The sequence below is a fragment of the Leptonotus elevatus genome, chromosome 10 (genome assembly GCF_054856555.1).
Source record: "Leptonotus elevatus isolate MCC_2025b chromosome 10, RoL_Lele_1.0, whole genome shotgun sequence".
NCBI lineage: Eukaryota > Metazoa > Chordata > Actinopteri > Syngnathiformes > Syngnathidae > Leptonotus > Leptonotus elevatus.
The window spans coordinates 25,280,240-25,297,608 of NC_141248.1; the positions used below are offsets into that span (position 1 = coordinate 25,280,240).

At 47.3% G+C, this 17,369-nt stretch overlaps 1 protein-coding gene across 2 annotated transcripts; it reads right to left on the reverse strand.

The window, feature by feature from the left end:
* Positions 1 to 3,877: 3,877 nt before the first annotated feature.
* On the reverse strand, positions 3,878 to 15,855 carry pcdh12 (protocadherin 12). 2 transcript variants are annotated; one of them, XM_086088092.1, is made up of 5 exons: positions 12,669 to 15,855; positions 9,099 to 9,190; positions 8,023 to 8,174; positions 5,412 to 5,567; positions 3,878 to 4,714 (listed from the first exon to the last, which is right to left on the reverse strand). In XM_086088092.1, exons 1-5 carry the CDS (start codon positions 15,507 to 15,509, stop codon positions 4,467 to 4,469), a joined length of 3,489 nt encoding a protein of 1,162 aa, XP_085944218.1. In that variant the 5' UTR covers positions 15,510 to 15,855; the 3' UTR covers positions 3,878 to 4,466. The 2 variants fall into 2 exon arrangements, with proteins under 2 accessions (XP_085944218.1, XP_085944217.1); XM_086088091.1 differs by having other exon boundaries at positions 9,099 to 9,193.
* Positions 15,856 to 17,369: the final 1,514 nt, after the last annotated feature.

Consider the following 17,369-nt stretch of genomic DNA (forward strand, 5'->3'; position numbering starts at 1 on the left):
GTGTGTGTGTGTGTGTGTGTGTGTGTGTGTGTGTGTGTGTGTGTGTGTGTGTGTGTGTGTGTGTGTGTGTGTGTGTGTGTGTGTGTGTGTGTTTAACCTGCCTTCTATTAGTACTCAACATCATGTTGCTTAATGAAAGTATCTTTAGAAGCAGTTTCTTTTCAAAATCAACTGTGACAAAATGGTCGACTTCCTGTTTTTATTCAGGATGGCTTCTTTTTGGTGGGTCTCCTCGTGATTGACATGCTTACCAAATTTCATGTTGCCAAGTGAAATTGCCTCGCCGGTGAAAAGAATTGCTAAAATGGCCCCATAAATGCCTTGTTCAAGCCCAAATGCAGACTTCCTGTATTTCTTGGGGTGGTTCGGTGAGATTATTCTTATAATATTTTTGGGGGGGTTGACGTTGCTAAACGCTCATTAGGGACAGAGTTTCTTTTCCAAATCAGATTGGGTTCAACTGAGCCAATGAAGCTGCCAATGGCCCCGTTACAGCAAAACGCTTGACTTCCTGTTTTCGTGGCCTCTTGCCTTTTTTTGTGGGTCTAATCATGATAGACCAAATTTCATGTCACTCACTCCAACTTGCTGAATTTTTGAATGGCCAAAATGAGCCTAAAATGTGGACTTGAGTGCTGGAGGGCTGAATTTTCCAAACAGGTTTTGGATTTCACAGCTGAGCCGCAAATACTCAAATGTGAACGTCCCCCTGGATGAACGCAGCTGCAACAATTTTGCGACTGTGAAAAGCCGCAAATGTTGATTTATTTGTCGCCCGATTGGTCAACTTTCCAATTTGAGGAGGGTCTGGTCCTCGACACTTTTCATCCATGTGAGCATCGCTTCATCTGTCTCTGTCGCCTACTTTTGTTTTCCCGCTTTGCTGCCACCATCTCTCATCATTTGGAATCTGACCCCCCCCCCCCCCCAACCGCCCCCCCCAACCGCCCCCCCCCCCCCTCGGGCTGGAATGGAGGCGGGTCGGAAGCCCATCAGCAGCTTCTACTGACGTTACCGCAAAGCACAAAACCTCCCGCTCATGACACTTCTGACGAATTTTTTAGCGCCGGAAGGAAGACTCAAAACCTTCTGAGCGTTGTTTTTCCTTCTTTATTTTCTTTATTGTTGTCGTTTTGGTCATGGTTCTTTTTTGTTATTACTGCATACAGATTTTTGTCGTCGTGTCATTTTTGCCTCTGTGGTCATTTCCTTTATTGTTGTGCTGTTTTTTTTTTTTTACATTGCTGTTGTCTGTCATTTTGTTACTGTCATCTTTAATGTTGCTATTTTCTACGCGAATAGTTTTTATTTTGTTGTTGCTTCTGCTGTCATTTTGTTTTTGTTGCCTTTTCTTTTTCTTAACTGTTGTGGGTTTTTATGTATTTACTATTTTGTTATAGTCTTTGTGCCTTCGTCATTTTTGCCTGTTTTTTTGGTTGTTGATTCTTTTCCATGTTGGTGTTTTATGCTGTTGCTTTTTGTCCTCGTTTGCCAGTTGTTGTTTTGTGCTTGTGACTGCAGTCCGTCTGAAATGCAGATCATCACATCTGCTGTTCCCCAAAAGTCAGGCGGATTTGTGTATAGTTTGGAACGTCAACAAAATTCAAACACGATCAGGATGTCAACATTTACACAGGAGGCTTCCTGTCGACATCACTTGGCGTACATTCTGTTGAAAAATGTATCGTCGGTCTTGCTTGAACTTTGTTAGCTTCAGCTTGCGGCTCTGCCTGGACAACACCAGCGTGCACGTTTTGCTCTTCCGTCACACGAGTTTATCTGCAGGTGTCTGCTGCCCTCTGCTGTTTGGAATTGCAACAACACACAAGGAAACTCGTGCAGGACTTTCTGGTGTTCTTTTGTTATCGTTTGTCGTTGGAGTGATTGCAATTGTTTTTGTTAAAAGTCACAAGCCACAAATGAGTTGGTGCCTTTGGGAGGATTCCATTTGGTTCCTTAAGTCTTTAAGTTGACATCATCTCTCTTACAAAAATGAGTTCCAAGCAAGAAATCCCCATGACGTCACTGTGGAGCGACCTGTTGTTGTTGTTGCTGTTGCTGCTGCCGCCGTCATCGTCGTTGTCGTAATCATCTTTTTCTTTGGAATCGTTTGATATGTCTTGTTTTGTTTGTCCTGTTGTTGTCTGAGTTGATCCTCTCCCCTTTTTTCGTGATGTTTTATTGTGTGCTCGTTTTCATGGTTGTCTTAATGTCTGTTTGTTGAGTTGCTGTTGTCCAAGGTTAGCAGATTTTTTTGTATTGATTGTTTTGCTGTTTTTGTTACGTTGGGGTGGGAGCGGTGTTGGAGTTCATGTTTTCTATATGTTGCTGTCAGTGGTTATTTCTCTTGAGCGTCTTTGTTTTTGTGTTATTGTTGTCCCGGTTGTAGCAGATGTTCCTTCCGTCTTATTGTTTATTTTGTTAGTCGCTGCCATGGTTTCTGTTCTCTTTTGCACCTTTTGTTTTCACGGTGCCCGCACGCCCTTCATCGTTTTTTGTTGGTGCTGATTTGTCATCCTTGTTGTTATTGTTCTGCATCTTTTTGCTCTCGTGGATGTTTTTCCTTCTGTCGTTGCAGTTCGAATAGATGAACTCTCACCGAGTTACTTTAACTCTTGAAATCAATTGTGTTCTCGCAACTTTACTTTCGTTGTGCCCTTATTTTTATATGCAAACATTCTTTGCCGGTTGATGTTTGCGATCTTTCATCATCGCGCGACGGCGGCCACAAAATGAAACACCTGTTGTTGCCCCTCTTTTATTGCGTGGCTCCCATTTCCGCATTCCTGCGACCCTCCGCCGGGAGCGAGCCGGCGCACTCTCAACTTCAATAGCCGACTGCTTTTAATCAGATTTTTATTACATTCCGAGTCGCGGGTGGCACATTTAATAGCAAAGCGCATTAGCCGCGCGCGCGCACGCGCGCGCGCGCACGCACACGCGCACACCGCCAGGGAAGCAAAGTGTTTGTTTTGCTCTTTTTCACTCGCTCGCTCGTCTGCACTCTAAATCTTTCTCTAAATCTTTCTTTTGGCTTTCAAACAACCTTCGAAGTGGAAGAGGACGCGAGCCGAGTCAGCGTCGGTTGAAAAGCGGGATGACGTACGACGGCCGAGTCGGCGGGAGCTCAGCGCGGGAACCTCTTTCACCTCCTCATCAAGACAAACGTGCAGCGGGTGCTAAATATGCTAAATATGCTAAATATGCTAAATATGCTAAATCTGCCACACGCGCTATTCAACACGACAGACGAGAGGATTTGTCCACTTGCAGAGACGTTGCTGTTATATTATATTTGACTTACGTTACCGTGACAACCAAACTCAGGCTGTCCATAAAGCAACCCAATACATCGGAGCTTTCAACATGACGAGACGCTTTTTATATACCTTTCTGTGATGCTTCCAGTCTCTCTCCATCACGGTCATTGTTGCTTATTTTATATTCGCCTATTTTCTTATCTTTTCTTGTGGATTTCTTTCAATCATCTTATTTTGTTTGTTTGTTTTGTCATTGTTGTTGACTGTCACCCATTTTTACTTTGTTGCTGCTTTTTTTTTTTTTGGGGGGGGGGGGGGGGTCTTTTTTTTAACCACTGTCATGTCCTTGTTGTTAATTTATCTTTATTGTCATTTAGTCAGCATCTATCCTAACTGATTGTTGGCATCATTTGTTTGGGTCTTTGTTTCATAAAGACAAAAATGATTCAAATACTAAATAGGCCTGTAGTTGTTGACTTGGTCAAATCTGGAATCCGAAAGGAGATTCCATGTTCGGTAGGTTGTAACAGCGCCTAATGACCAGCAGAGGGAACACCAAACAAACTTGCATTTTAACACACTCACGCATACGCGCGAAGTTTTAACGTCAGCTTCAGTTTATTGGAAAAGTAGATCCAAAAATGTGTCCAAAAGAAAGCCAAATTATGTACAGGGTGCTTTTTCTCGCACAAACCAGAGTTTGCAACATTTTCAAGTCTGCTCTTCCAATGCGGTCGACGGCAGGCGAACGTCGGCCACGATGCACGCGTACAGCACACGAAGCCTTACATACACGCACGCGCAACTTCATGAGACATCCTCAAAGGAAAACCTCAGCCTGGCGGCCATTGGCCTCCGTCCACGCATTTGCCATTAAAGCTACTTCCTTTCTCACACTTCCTGTTTCCCTTCTTCATTGTTTCCACGCCGCGGCCTTCTCGGGACAACTTGTCTGCTTGGCCTCAATGACAAAGTCTTCGTCAGCCAAATGTTCAAATTGGATTCAGTGTTGACACAAAACAAAATTGGGCTCGGTTGAAATTTGTCAGTGCGATCCACATTAAAACACTCCAACGCGTCATAATGCAACTTTTCATGTTTTTTACAACTAAATTGTCCTTATTTGCTCCTCGCGTGGACTTTTTGTTTGTGGCCCGCAACTAAATGAAAGAACAAACACGAGATGACGCTTGACTTTCCAGTGTTTTAAAAGCGTCCAGGCTGCGGGGCCGGCGGGCCCCTGGTCGGGCTGCCGGTAGCGGGCGCAGCGGGCGCGGCGGGCGCGGCGGGCTCGGCTTCCAACGAGCGGCGATACGCCGAAGACAGCCGGTACAGGACGTCGGCTCGAGGGCCCGGGTGGGCGTCGGCTTTCTGCGTCATCAGCATCTCGAAGAGCGTGCTGACCTCCGAGAGCAAGGCCCCGCCCAGGGGGCCGTCCTTGTCTGGGGTTTTCCCTGAGAGAGGTAACGACAGTGTGTGTGAGGAGAATTTTCAGAAAACGTATTCATGTGAGGTGTTCTTGTCATCATTTCTGGCCTTGATTATTGGCAGCCATGAAGTATACAAGATCACGAAAATGGACGCAAGACTCTTAAATGACCAAGATGGCGGAAATCCTGCCTTTTTTTCAGACATATCTTCTGTCATGGCTACCAATGTTCATGATGCTGCGTAAACCTGACTTTGGGGGCTGCATGTTCAAAAGAAACTCCAGGCGCAACATTGCTCGGAAATCGGCCCTAAAATGGCTGCTTTCATCCAAAATGGCAGACTTACTGTTTGTTCTGGAGACTTTTTGTGGATCTGGTCCCGGCTGATTGATATGCTAACCAAATGTCATGCTGCTAAGCTAAACGTGATGTGGTTTTGTTTTCTTTTTGCAATATGGTCAAAATAGCCATCAAATGGCTGCTTCGAATCAAAATGGCTGACCACGTGTGTGTTTTTTGTGGATTGTGACTTTTTGTATTCTGCATCAAACTGGTAACCTGGCCCGAGGCAGATTGACATTGTGAGTGATTGGCGCGCTGGAGGTGGGACGCTCGGGAAAGGCGGGACATTCAGTACAATACTCGGAGCTGATTGGGCGACCCATCTTTTTGGTTTTGACCAATCACGACAATGGGATCCCAAAAGTTTGCGTGCTGCTACCGAAAGTGGAGAAGGAGGACGAGGAGTCCAAAGCGCGCCGAGGCATCAGCTCGCTGTCGGACGACGGCGGCAGGTTGGGCACGAAGACGTTGTCGTGGTAATCTCCCGACAGGGTGACGGACAGCCGCGCCATCCACGACGGGTCGCTGACGTCATCTGAAAGAACACGCGTCGTGATTGGTGGCTTTTGAGTTGTTGCCATGGCGACATCTTTTTCTCACACGAGGAAGTCAATGAATGGAAAATGTTTGTTTTGGTCTGGACTTGGCTTGTCGTGATCTTTTTTCAGTTCTTGATCTAATCCTCACTGTTTATGTTGTTCTGTCCTCACCCCTGTCCTGTTCCTGTTTTCATTCAGTTCTTGTATTGATCCTGCCTGTCCTGTTCTTGTTTTCGTATTGGTTCTCTTCACTTTCCTTGTTCCTGTTCTTCTGTCCTATCCTTGCTCAGTCATTAATTCAGCCCTTTCATAGTTGTTCTTGTTCCTGCCAGTCCTGTTCTGTCTGTCTGACAGGGCAGTGTTCTAGATCTGTCCCGTTTCCATCCTGTTCTCGTTCTTATACTGACTGGACTTGCCTCTGTGTTCCTGCCCCTGTCCTTATCCTCATTCTGTCCTGTGCTTGGGTCTTCTTTAATAGTTGTTCCATCCATGCCTGTCCTGTTCTTTCTGCTCTTGTCCTGCCCTAAACGTGTTTGTGGGGGTTTTCAAATGTAATTTTAAATTTTATTCTTATACTTCTTTTGCCTTATTCTCATTCAGTTCTTGTTCAAATTCTGTCTAGGTCTGTCTTTGTTTTCTTTTCTTTTTTCCCTGTTCCTGCTCAAGTTCTTTCTTTCCTGTCCTGTTCTTTTTCTCACCCTCTTTCTATTTCATGCTGTTGTCCCTGTTCCCCTTTTTCAGTACTGTTGTCACTTGTTTCTTGTGCTCGTTTGGACCTCGGCTCTTCTGTTCTTCTGTCCTGTTCTTGTTGTTTTAGTGTCCTGTTATTACCATATGTGTCTGTATTTAGTTTTTAACGTAAGTTTCCCCAATTCAAATCAGGTGTTAAAAGCATGTTTGAAGTCTTGAATGACGACCAAATGGCACATTGACAACAAATACAAACTTTCCAATTTCAAAGAGTTGAACAACGGAAGCCGCCTCAGGTGTCGTTTTGAAAAATGAAGTCAAACAATGTCACTCAAGTTGCCTTCTTTGTTTCGCCACAAACACGTGCAAGCCATTAGTGCGCGCGCGCACGCACACGCACGCACACGCACACACGCACACACACAAGCAGTGGTTTGGGATGTGGCGCCCACTCGGTTGAGCTCTCTTTCCTGTCTTTGTTTAAGACATTTAAATCCTCTTGAAAACCTTTTAAAGTTTCAGCCGGGAACAAAAACAAACAAACAAAGAAAAAGTACGCCGGCGCATGCGGTTGACGCGTTTGTCTCGCAGCCCACAAGTTCCGGGTTTAAATCTGGCCGTTTTATTTGCCCAAATACAGCATGTGAATGCAAACGTTCTTGAAAATGTCAGTGATTGTTTATCTTAAAGTGATCGACTGGCGACCACTCCATCGTTTTGCATTGGCTGGTGACCAGTCATTGACTTTTTTTTTTATGTTGTTTTTTGTGTGTTTTCTGACCAACTCGTTTCTTGACTTGGTTATTGCTTGACATTCAAGTCATTCCGCCATTTTATTTACTTATTTAATTTATCGACATACGTGTTGGACTTGTTTTAGAATTGATTTGGTTCTTTTCTCGGTTCATGACTTTGCTTTCGGTTTCTTCCTTATTTTTTTTCCTCATATTTTTAGTGGCGTGTGTGTTGCCTTGATTTTCTTCGAGTTCATTCAGAAGGATGGATTTTGCATTCCTTCATTTCTCCTCCTCTGCAAGTGTAACCAAATCTCCACCCCGCAGGAAGCAAAAGAAAGAAATCCAAGGGCCCAAAAAGAAAAAAGAGCATCGGAATGTTGGCGGCGGAATCAAAGGTTCCGCACGTGTGCGCACGCACGCACTGAATGTGTCACAGGTGTGTGTTTTACACACACACGCACACAACGTTTGTCCAGACGGGGGGTGCAAGTTTTAGTGGTAATTCCCTCCTTAAGGGGCCTCAGACCATCACAATAGCGGGCAGACACACACACACGCACGCACACACGCATGTGTGCGTCACACTGACCCACAAACACACTTGAAATGTCAACAAGAAAAATATTGCAAAGTTGCATGATGATGTCAAAATGAGTTCGACAAGCTTTTAGTGCAAGTTGTGAGTTAGTATACCGCAACGAAGAAAGAAGAATCGCTCTTCATGTGCTTTTGTCTTTGCTACATTGTGGGGCCCATACACAAGTGTTTTTCCAGGTTTAGCTACCATTGTGGGGACCAACTTGAAACATTTTGCTGGTCCCCACAAGTTCAGACCTCTTTTTAAGGGCCAAGACTTGGTTTTAGAGTTCAGGTTTGAATTGGGTTATGGTTGAGGTGAGGGTCAGGAATGGGGGTAGGCAATCATTTTTCATGCTCGGGGTTAAGGGGAGGGGCTAAGAAATGCATCATGTCAATGAGATGTCCCCACTAGAAATGTAAACCCAACATGTGTGTGTGTGTGTACCAGATTGGATGAGCAGGTTGTGCAGTCCCTCCTCAAGTTGGGGGTCGACGGGCGAGTCCCTGCCCGTTTCCCAGTCCATGTCGCCGGCCTCGCTCTCGCCGTGCCCGCTGTCCTTGGTACTCTGCCAGTCGCCGCAGTCCTGACCCGCGTACCTGCGCGCACGCACGCACGTATGCGCGGAGAAAAAAAACATCAGTCAAAATTCGGTCGTGTCCAGTTTTTGCTCAAATTCGCGTGTGAGGTGATGACTCACTTCCTGCTCATGTTTTTGACTTTGTGTTTTTCTGTTGCATTTATTTGTGGTGTAAATAAATCTCACACATGCACGCACACACGCGCGCGCACATACAATTACAGGTCTCCATTAAGCTCCCAATTTTTATCAAGAGCCGTTCCTAAAATTTTGAGTAGCGTGTTAAAGTTCCTTTAATGCCACCATTTTTTTAACGCAAATAATAATGCATTTATTTGTGGATACTAGGGTCAAGTTGTATTTTACAATTATAAAATGATTTAACGTTAAAGATTAGAAATATGAAAAAAAAAATAAAAATAAAAAAGAACAATGATGATGACATGTCAAATCTGTAAAATTACAGAATGAACAATACTGAGCTCTCCAGAAAAAAAATTTAATAATAAAAAAGAAAAATGCACTGAGCTGTCACCAATGTCTTACAAATGCAATTATGCCATCTAGTGGCAGAATGAATGAGCAACACAAATCAATATCACACTCGTTTTTTTTACAGTACAGTACATCTTTTTAATTTAAAAAAAGATGCAGCCATATTTCTATTAGTTTAATATTTTTTTCCACTTATGTTAACAAGAGTATGAAAACTAATATAATAAAATATTTTATTGTACATTTGGAACAGATGTAAATGTTGTGATCGTAAGTTAGCCATTGAAGTCATGTGATGAATTAAGATGAAAAATTGTAATCGCCTGACAGTCAAAATATTAGGAACACACTCCCAAAAGTTGATGTTTGATTGTGAAAATGCCAGCTTGATGTACTTTTTTTTGTCGGCCAAAGAAGAGGAAGAAGCTGCGAGAGGATGCAGACTGACCTTCCGGCGGCTCGCTGAGAATATTTGTTCCCGCGGAAGTTGGTCCGAGGCTGCAGCTGACCTTGACGCAGGAGCGACAGCAGCTGAGAAATCTGCTGCACGGCGACACAAACCACAACAGCAAAAGTCCATCAACATGCAAATGAGAGCAGTCAGGTGGGCGTGTACTACTGACTGCTGACCGTCACGTGACAAGCGGAAGTCATGTGACATCATGACGTCCGTCGGGTGACACGTCTCGGTCACGTGAAGTCTCGGACTGTCCACTTGAACAGGATTTTCTTCGGGAAAAATGCGTCTTCGAGATGACCTTTGCCTTGCTAAAGAGGCTGAGGGAGGTTTCCAGACCCAAACCCTATTGAACATTTCGGAGGGAGGGAGGGAGGGAGGCATCCTCAAACAAAAGGCTCAATAATGCGAAAGATCTGTGAGGAGTGCAAGAAGATTCAACCTGCGTCCACTCCAAGAAACTTAAGAAAGTGCTGGAAAATTATGTTTTATTATTTCATATTTATTAAATATTGACATTTTGGGCAGTTTGACTTTTGGGCTGCAAGGCCGAACCGGCACCCAAGAAAAATCTGCATTTTCATGTTAATTGATGATGTTTCAATTTGCTATCTATATTCGAAATGGATTAGTGGCCGCTGGTCCGTCCTGTTAATTTGATCGGCCATTTTTGAATTCACTCTCAGTTTTAGCCCCGTTTCAATCCCGCTTGCTCATCTATAAACTATAAATCTCGCATTTTAGTACAAAAAAATCATTCTATTCATCTTGTTTTAATCAAGAAAAACTGTCAACATTTTAGTATAGTTTTTGTCACGACAATCCTTTTTTTATGTCAGCAGATCATGTTGAACATTTTGGATCTCAAACTATTTCACATCAAATTTTCTCTCATCCATTTGATGAAAAACAACTTGACACACAAAGTGGCTAGCTTTATGCTACGAGCTAGTAAATTAGCCATCTTTAGTTAGCAGTTGGATTAACATTATACATAAAGTTACGTTATAACTATAATTGACTTTTCTTTTTTTCACCGCGAATCCACCTCCTGTCTGTCCCACGTGTTGCTAGCTGGAGATTATAAAAGGGGGGGGGGGCTGGGGGGGGGTCACTATATGTCACAAAATCCACATTTTCGTCCGTAGAACTTCGTTTTTATTAAATGAAGTACATGTTCGTCTAATTGTCTTTTGTCGAGGAAAATGCATACCGATTTACTACCAGCTATTGTTTATCAATGAGGGTTAGAGTCGAGTCTCGTCTCATCAAATTTTCATCCGGTGAAAAATGTGTGTTGACGAAGATATTTTTGTTTCGTTTTGGTAAAATGTAGGAAAATAATCATGACAAGAGCTCCAAAAGAGGCCGGCCCATCGGGCATCTTCCCTGCGTGCCGGATGGCCGGTCCAGCCCTGTTGGGGTGTCGTCACTTTTGTTGTGGCTATTGTGTTCAAAAATGTCACATGGACGACATGTGACTTCAACGACAACAAAATTGCTTCCTGTCGCGACTTTGCAAGAGACTGATGGAAGTCGATTATGTTACCGCGTCAGTCATGTGACATGCGGATGGCGTGGGAGTCATGACACGTATGCAAATTAGAAGTGACATATGACGTTCGCCATGTCACGTGACACGAGAGGCATGACGTGGAAGTCGTGTGAAGTGTGCAAGTCGAGACGGACGTCACAACAAGTGTGTGTGTGTGTGTGCGTGTGCGTGTGCGTGTGTGACGGACATCAGCAGCTGCTTCTCCCATAAAAGAAACACACACACAAATGAGCGAAGGTTAATCCGTCAACGTGTGCGTGCGCGCGTAGACGAATGTATGACTTTGTGTGCTTTTGCGTGCGTGTTGTGCAGGAAGTGAGTCTATTCTTCTTTTGTGGCCGCCTTCCTTCCAGGATGGACGCTGAAGTGCGTGCGTGCGTAGCAGGCCACTTCCTCCGCAAGTCGGAGGGAGGAGGCCGACGCCGTCCGAAGCGGTTCTGGTGCCAAATGGGCCGCGAGGGCGGGTGAGGAGTGATGCATGCTGGGTAGAAACGCTCACCTCGTCCTTTTCCATCCACACGTTTTTATTCAAATGTTCAAGAAATGCGAAAATAAAACTGAATTCCAAAAAGGGCCCGAAATTTGCGAAAACGTTTTTACGCTTGAAATGGATAAAAAAAGATAAAAAATACCTGATTTCGCTTCATAACTCACAAATGTAATATTCATCAGAATGTCACGAGAAATGTTTACGGTTGACTTCCACTCCAAAACAAACTTTTCAAAGGTGTTTTTTCATGTGGACACGCCTGATGGCCCGAAAGTTTTTCACTCTTTGTCTTTGCGGCAAAAGTGACATTTTGCCTCGCGATGGTGTCGCCTTACGCACGCACGCGCGTGCATTGAAATGCGATCTGGAGTTGAAAGGCGCGTCTGCGGCGGCGGCAGATGACGCTGACGAACGACACGCCAGCGCACGAATACACTTTCTGCTTTCTTCCTGGCCATCGCCATCACTCACTTAGCACACACACATGCGCGCGCACACGCGCACCCTCATGACTTTTTTTTCCAGCTCCTGTTTGATGACTTACTCAGACACTGCTGTGTGTGTGTGTGTGTGTGTGTGTGTGTGTGTGTGTGTGTGTGTGTGTGTGTGTGTGTGTGTGTGGGTGGGTGTGCGCGCGCGCGTGCGTGTTACTCCCAATTCTCTAATGGCCTTCACTTCAGATTAATTTCAAAGCCTGCGGGGGAGGGCAGGAGAGGGAAGCAAATGTGGGGGTGCAAGTTAATTAGCGACACGCTAACTGTAAGCACATGTTGAATCCTAAGCGATCGCACGTTGGCCACGGCGGGCGAGCACAATTCGAGCAGCAACCAAAGCGAGACAGCGGATATAAGACGGCCATTAAAAAGACGTGATGAGATTTATGGAAATTGGAGCTTTGCTCACATCCAATTGGAACGAAGATAGAAGTCACGTGACGAATGGAAGTCACGTGGATGTATGGAAATCGCGTCATTCCACATGAGGATGTACGGCAAAAACTCGTTTTCATCACAGCGCACAAAACAAGTGGGTAAAGCATCATTAGCATTAGCATTAGCATTAGCATGTTAGGCAACCAACTTGTCTGCACTTCCAGGTATGATTTCCTGCGTGTAAGTCATGTCATGTCATATGACCCGGGTTGGGGAATCCAGTCCAGAAACCCTGAAACACTTTAGCTTTAGCTACAGGTGGAGATGAGCTTGTTCACCTTCCAGGTGAGTGATTCCTCAACTCTGTGATGTGAGGAAGGTATGTGACATACTCTAAGTCAAAGGTGCCCAAGCCCGGTCCTGAAAAGACAGCCTATTTTCGATGTCTCCCTCCTCCAACACGGCTGAATCCATCATCAGCAAGTTTTGCAGAAGCCTGTTAAGGATCCTCATCATGAATCACATGTTGGTGGAGAGAGACATGATAAACAGGCTGGATTGGGGCTCTCGAGAACCGGACTTGGGCACCCCTGCTCAAAGTCTTGACTTTATAGGACAATCCCAACAGAGGCTCGAGCACTCACCTGGACTTCCGGGGAGGCGGATGAGAGCTCGATAGAGTCGGCGAAGGCCGCCATGGACAGTCGCACCAGATTCCGGAGCATCTGTCGCTGTTCCGCGTCGCTGGACGTCCGACCCTCCGACGTCTTGGGCCTCCTGAGCGTGGCCTGTGGTGACGACGCCGCCGCGTCCGCCGCGTCCCGCTTCAGCGTGCTGCAACGGGACCCTGAAGACGACGCCGACGACGGGTTTCTGGCCTTACGAAGCGTACGATAGGAAGTCGCCGGCGTCAGAGGCAAAGCGGCGGCCAGTTGGATGTTTCCAGGTTTGCGTAGAGTTTTTCCATGAGGGAAGTCGCCCTCCAGGTGCGTTTGAGAACGGAAGCTCGAGTTCATCATCAGCGGCGTCAACTCAAAGAGTTTCTCCGTGCGTTCGTCATGTGATGCCGTGAGCGCCGTCTTCTCACTCTCGGCCAGCGGGGTCTCCTCTTTGCGGTCCCTCATGACGGGAATCAGCTGGATGTCCGACTTCCTGATGTGCTTCTGCGGGCGGCGCGGGTGTCGAGTGTACGTGGACTCGGCCTGCCTGCAGTTGTAGGCCCGGTAGTCCCTTTTGTCGGGTCTGCAAAAGGTGGTGACCGAAGCGATGGCGAGGAGCAGCAGAAGGCACGTCGCCCCCAAGCAGATAGCCAGCATCATGGCGAAGCTGAGCCGCCCCCGGTCCCCAGTGGAGGAGTTCTTCAAGTGGTCCTTGAGATTGATGAAAGTCACCTCCAGCGTGGCCTTGGTGGCGAGGCTGGGGGTCCCCATGTCAGAGACAGAAATGTCCACCTTCACTGTTTTCCCGATGAGCTGGGTGGCGTTGGTGGTGTTGACAAACAGCTGGCCCGTGGCCTGGTCCAACCAGAAGAGGCCGTGGGGATTCCCGCCGGCGATGTCGTATCGGAGCCGTCCGTTTAATCCCGAGTCGGAATCTTCAGCTTTGATGGTGGAGGCAAGAAATCCGTCGAATCCCTCTCGGACCGCGTGCCCGGTTGGCAAAGCGGCCGATCCTTCCTCGCCGTCGGGACCCAGCTCCGCCACAATCTCCCCGCGGTCCGCGTTGATGGCAACACTGAGCTGAGCCACGCCCTGTTTGGGTTGTGGCTCCTTGATGACCGGGTAGTTGTCGTTCACATCCCGGATGTCAATCTGCACCGTGGCGGTGGTCCGAAGAGGCGGGTGGCCCTGGTCCACAGCCTCCACCAGGAATAGATACGAGCGGTACTCCTCATAGTCCAGAGGCTGAAGGACGTTGACGATGCCGCTGGTTGGGTGGATGGAGAAAGGCTGGATCGGAGTCTTTCGGTCACTGGAGTTGTAGAGGCGGTACGAGACTCTGCCGCTGAGCTCCAAGTCGGCGTCGTGCGCTTGGACCTTGAGGGCGCTGTAGCCCGCCACGTTGTTCTCCTTGAATGAAGCTTTGTAGACGGCCGAGGAAAACACCGGCGCGTTGTCGTTCTCATCCAGAACTCGAACAGGCAGGTGTTTCACGCAGGACAGCGGCGGATCTCCGTAATCCTGCGCCACCAGCGTGATGTTGTATTCCATCACCTTCTCTCGATCCAAGACACCCGCAGTGACGATCATGTAATTTTCACCGTGGATCTTTTTAATACGGAAGGGGCCGGAACCGCGTTGCATCACGGCCGTCACTTTCCCGTTTTCTCCTGCGTCGGCATCGGATACCATCACCAAGGCGAGGAAGGTGTCTACTGGCGCTCCCTCCAGCACCATCGCAGTCGGGGAGCTGGGATGAGTCCAGGTCATGTGGATCCTCGGGGCGTTGTCATTGACATCCACAAGCTTGACATGGAGCTTGCAGTGTGAGGGAATGGAGTTTGGTCCGCGATCACGGGCCTGGACCACCACTTCGTGGGAGGTCCGGGCCTCGTAGTCCAGAGGCGCTCTGATGCTTACGGCGCCACTCTGTGGATCTACAAAGAAGAGCCTCTGAACATCTGGATGCGAGTGCTTACTCAAGGAGTATTCCACCTCCCCGTTGGCGCCCTGGTCGGGGTCTGTGGCCCTGAGACGGATGATGGTTGTCCCACGTTCTGTGTCCTCGGGTATCTCCACCGAGGGGGTACTGTCCTCAAAAGTAGGACTGTTATCATTGGAGTCCAGAATATTAACACGAATCAAAGTACTCCCAGACCTTGGGGGGTTCCCTTTGTCCCATGCCACCAGGGTGAGCTCAAAGGACTCTTGAACTTCCCGATCCAGTTCTTTGATCACCACCAGCTCCGCCTGCTTGGCTCCGCCCAGCGCGGAAGTCACATCTAGTGCAAAATGCTGGTTGACGGACAAGGTGTAGTTTTGAAGTCCATTGGCTCCCGCATCTGGATCCACTGCGCATTCCAGGGGGATGCACATCCGTAAGCCGGCCGTCTCAGAGATCTCCACCTCTTGGACGGGGCTGGCAAAGCTGGGACTGTGGTCGTTAAGGTCCATGACCTCCACGTGAACCCGCAGGCAATGCACCGCCCCGCTCTTCCTGTACAGGACGCTGAAGGCCACCTGACACTCGTCTGCGCCGCGACACAGCACCTCCCGGTCCAAGCGGCCCTGGGTGGAGATCTCGCCATCTCTGGCGTTGATGGCAAAGGGAAGGGCCCGCCCGTGCTCTACGACCTGGAAGTTCTCCAGAGGACCCACCTGGTCCATGCGCCAGAGGTCGTCCACCAGCCGGCCCACCCGGGTTCCTGCAGGTTGCTCCTCCCAGACGCGGTACTGGATGGTGATGGACGACGGCTCGGAGCAGCCGGCCCTCCGGGCCCCGTTCAGAAACGGTAGGAGGAGGAGAAGAAGCATGATGACGTCCATCAACTAATCGACATCCAGAGAAAAATCCAATCCAATAAAAGGGACTCTCAAATCATTTTTTCCAGTCGCAAAACAAGAAGCTAAGTATTTTGGGGGAAAGGTTTAGGTTCAGGAATAACTCCAGCTCGCTCAAAGGTGAATTTCTGATCAAATCATCAAGCACCAGCTCGGCGTAGAAGTGAGGATCAGATCATTTTTTCCAGTTGTAAAAGAAAAAAAAAGTTTTTTTCTCCAGGTTTACTTTTGGTCCAGGAGCAAATCATCATTCCCATTTTCATCCCCGCTGGCGTTGCTCACTCCGACAGCTGCTCCCAAAGTCCCGCCGCACACTTCATCATCATCCTCACCACTGGAAACTTTTTCTCACACTGAGGAAGTTTGGAAGTGAGGACCGGCATGCCGGCGGGCTCGGCCAATGGGAGAGCGGGTAGGCGGGGCACTATGCAAATGCATCCCGGTTCGAGCAGCAGGGCGATCCTCCCCCGTCTGGGGGAAACCTGACACCTGCGTACGAGTCTCTTCTCAACCTGAGGATGATTCCCAAACTTTTCCGTGAGGCCGCAGGACACTGCTGCTGGTTTTGGGCGGACGTCCGTGTGGTGACGGTTTAAATTTGGCGTCAAGCGACACGTTTGTTGCATCGGCAGAGGCACAATTACAGCTTTCAGACGGTCTTGTTGTGGACTTGTTGTTTGTGGTCTCGGACGGCAGCACTCAAACGCGCACAAAAATGTCAAAAGTGGCAAAAGACGCATTCCTGCTTTAGCCACATTTGTAATTAGGATAAATGTCAACATATTCTGCATATTTGTCTACAAACATAAGATGCCGAGGAATGAGGAAAACAGAGTAATAATGTAAATAAATACAGAGAATGTAAAATAATTCAACAATTCAGTTCGATTCCATTCTGGTGTGCCCGACTTGGCCACCGGGGGCAGCATAATACCTGTCCAGTCATGCAGATGTAAACAAAGGAGAATCGTACGACATGCCTTTTTTGTTTTGAATAGCTGTTGTTTCTAAAACTGCGGCTACCGATGCTAACCTTTAGCATGTCAATGGCATTTTCCATTATTTGTTAGCATTATGTTGCTGAGCTTTTCTTAAGGCACTATTGATTGGTTGTTCTAATAAAGAACTGAAAAGACGTATTCAACCCTTAAACTTAAAAGTGATTGTGCTGCATGACTTTAAATGTGTTTTCAACATGACTTTACATTATATTGATGTCACATTCCTTGAAACGTTTACCTCCTAAATTTATTTAGTGTTTTCCACATCAACGTTTTTTTTTTTTTTATGTGTTTATGGTCAACTGACAGAATGTTTTGCCCGTGTTGACAGCCACTGAACTCGTTCACCGTTTTTTTTTCTCTTCAATTGTTCTGTGCCGCTGATTGCGTGCTGACCCCTGACCCCTTCGCTTCCCTCCACATCATCACCTTATCCCCCCCCCCCATGCTGGCCAACTCCTTCGGCCCCTTTGACTCCCCCGACTCTGCTTCGCCTCCTCTCCCGTCTTTCTTTTCTCTTCCGCTGAAGGAAGCGGTCAGGCGGCGGTGAAGGCCATGGACGGGACGTCCTGCTTGAGGGGGGGTCACGAGACACAACAAACTTGCATTCTTTCTCATTCTCTATTTATTAGAGGTGATCAGAGAACTGCTTTAAGAGTCTGTATATGCGCATATAGTGTGGAAATGTGGGGGGGGGGGCACTATTTTTGTGTTTGTTTGTGTATGTAAAGATACACACACACACACACTGAGAGTGATATGTGGCGACAGGAGGTGATGTGTGTATGTTTGTTTTCACTGGTAATCTCATCTGATTGGCCGACATCTGACCAGCCTGGACGCA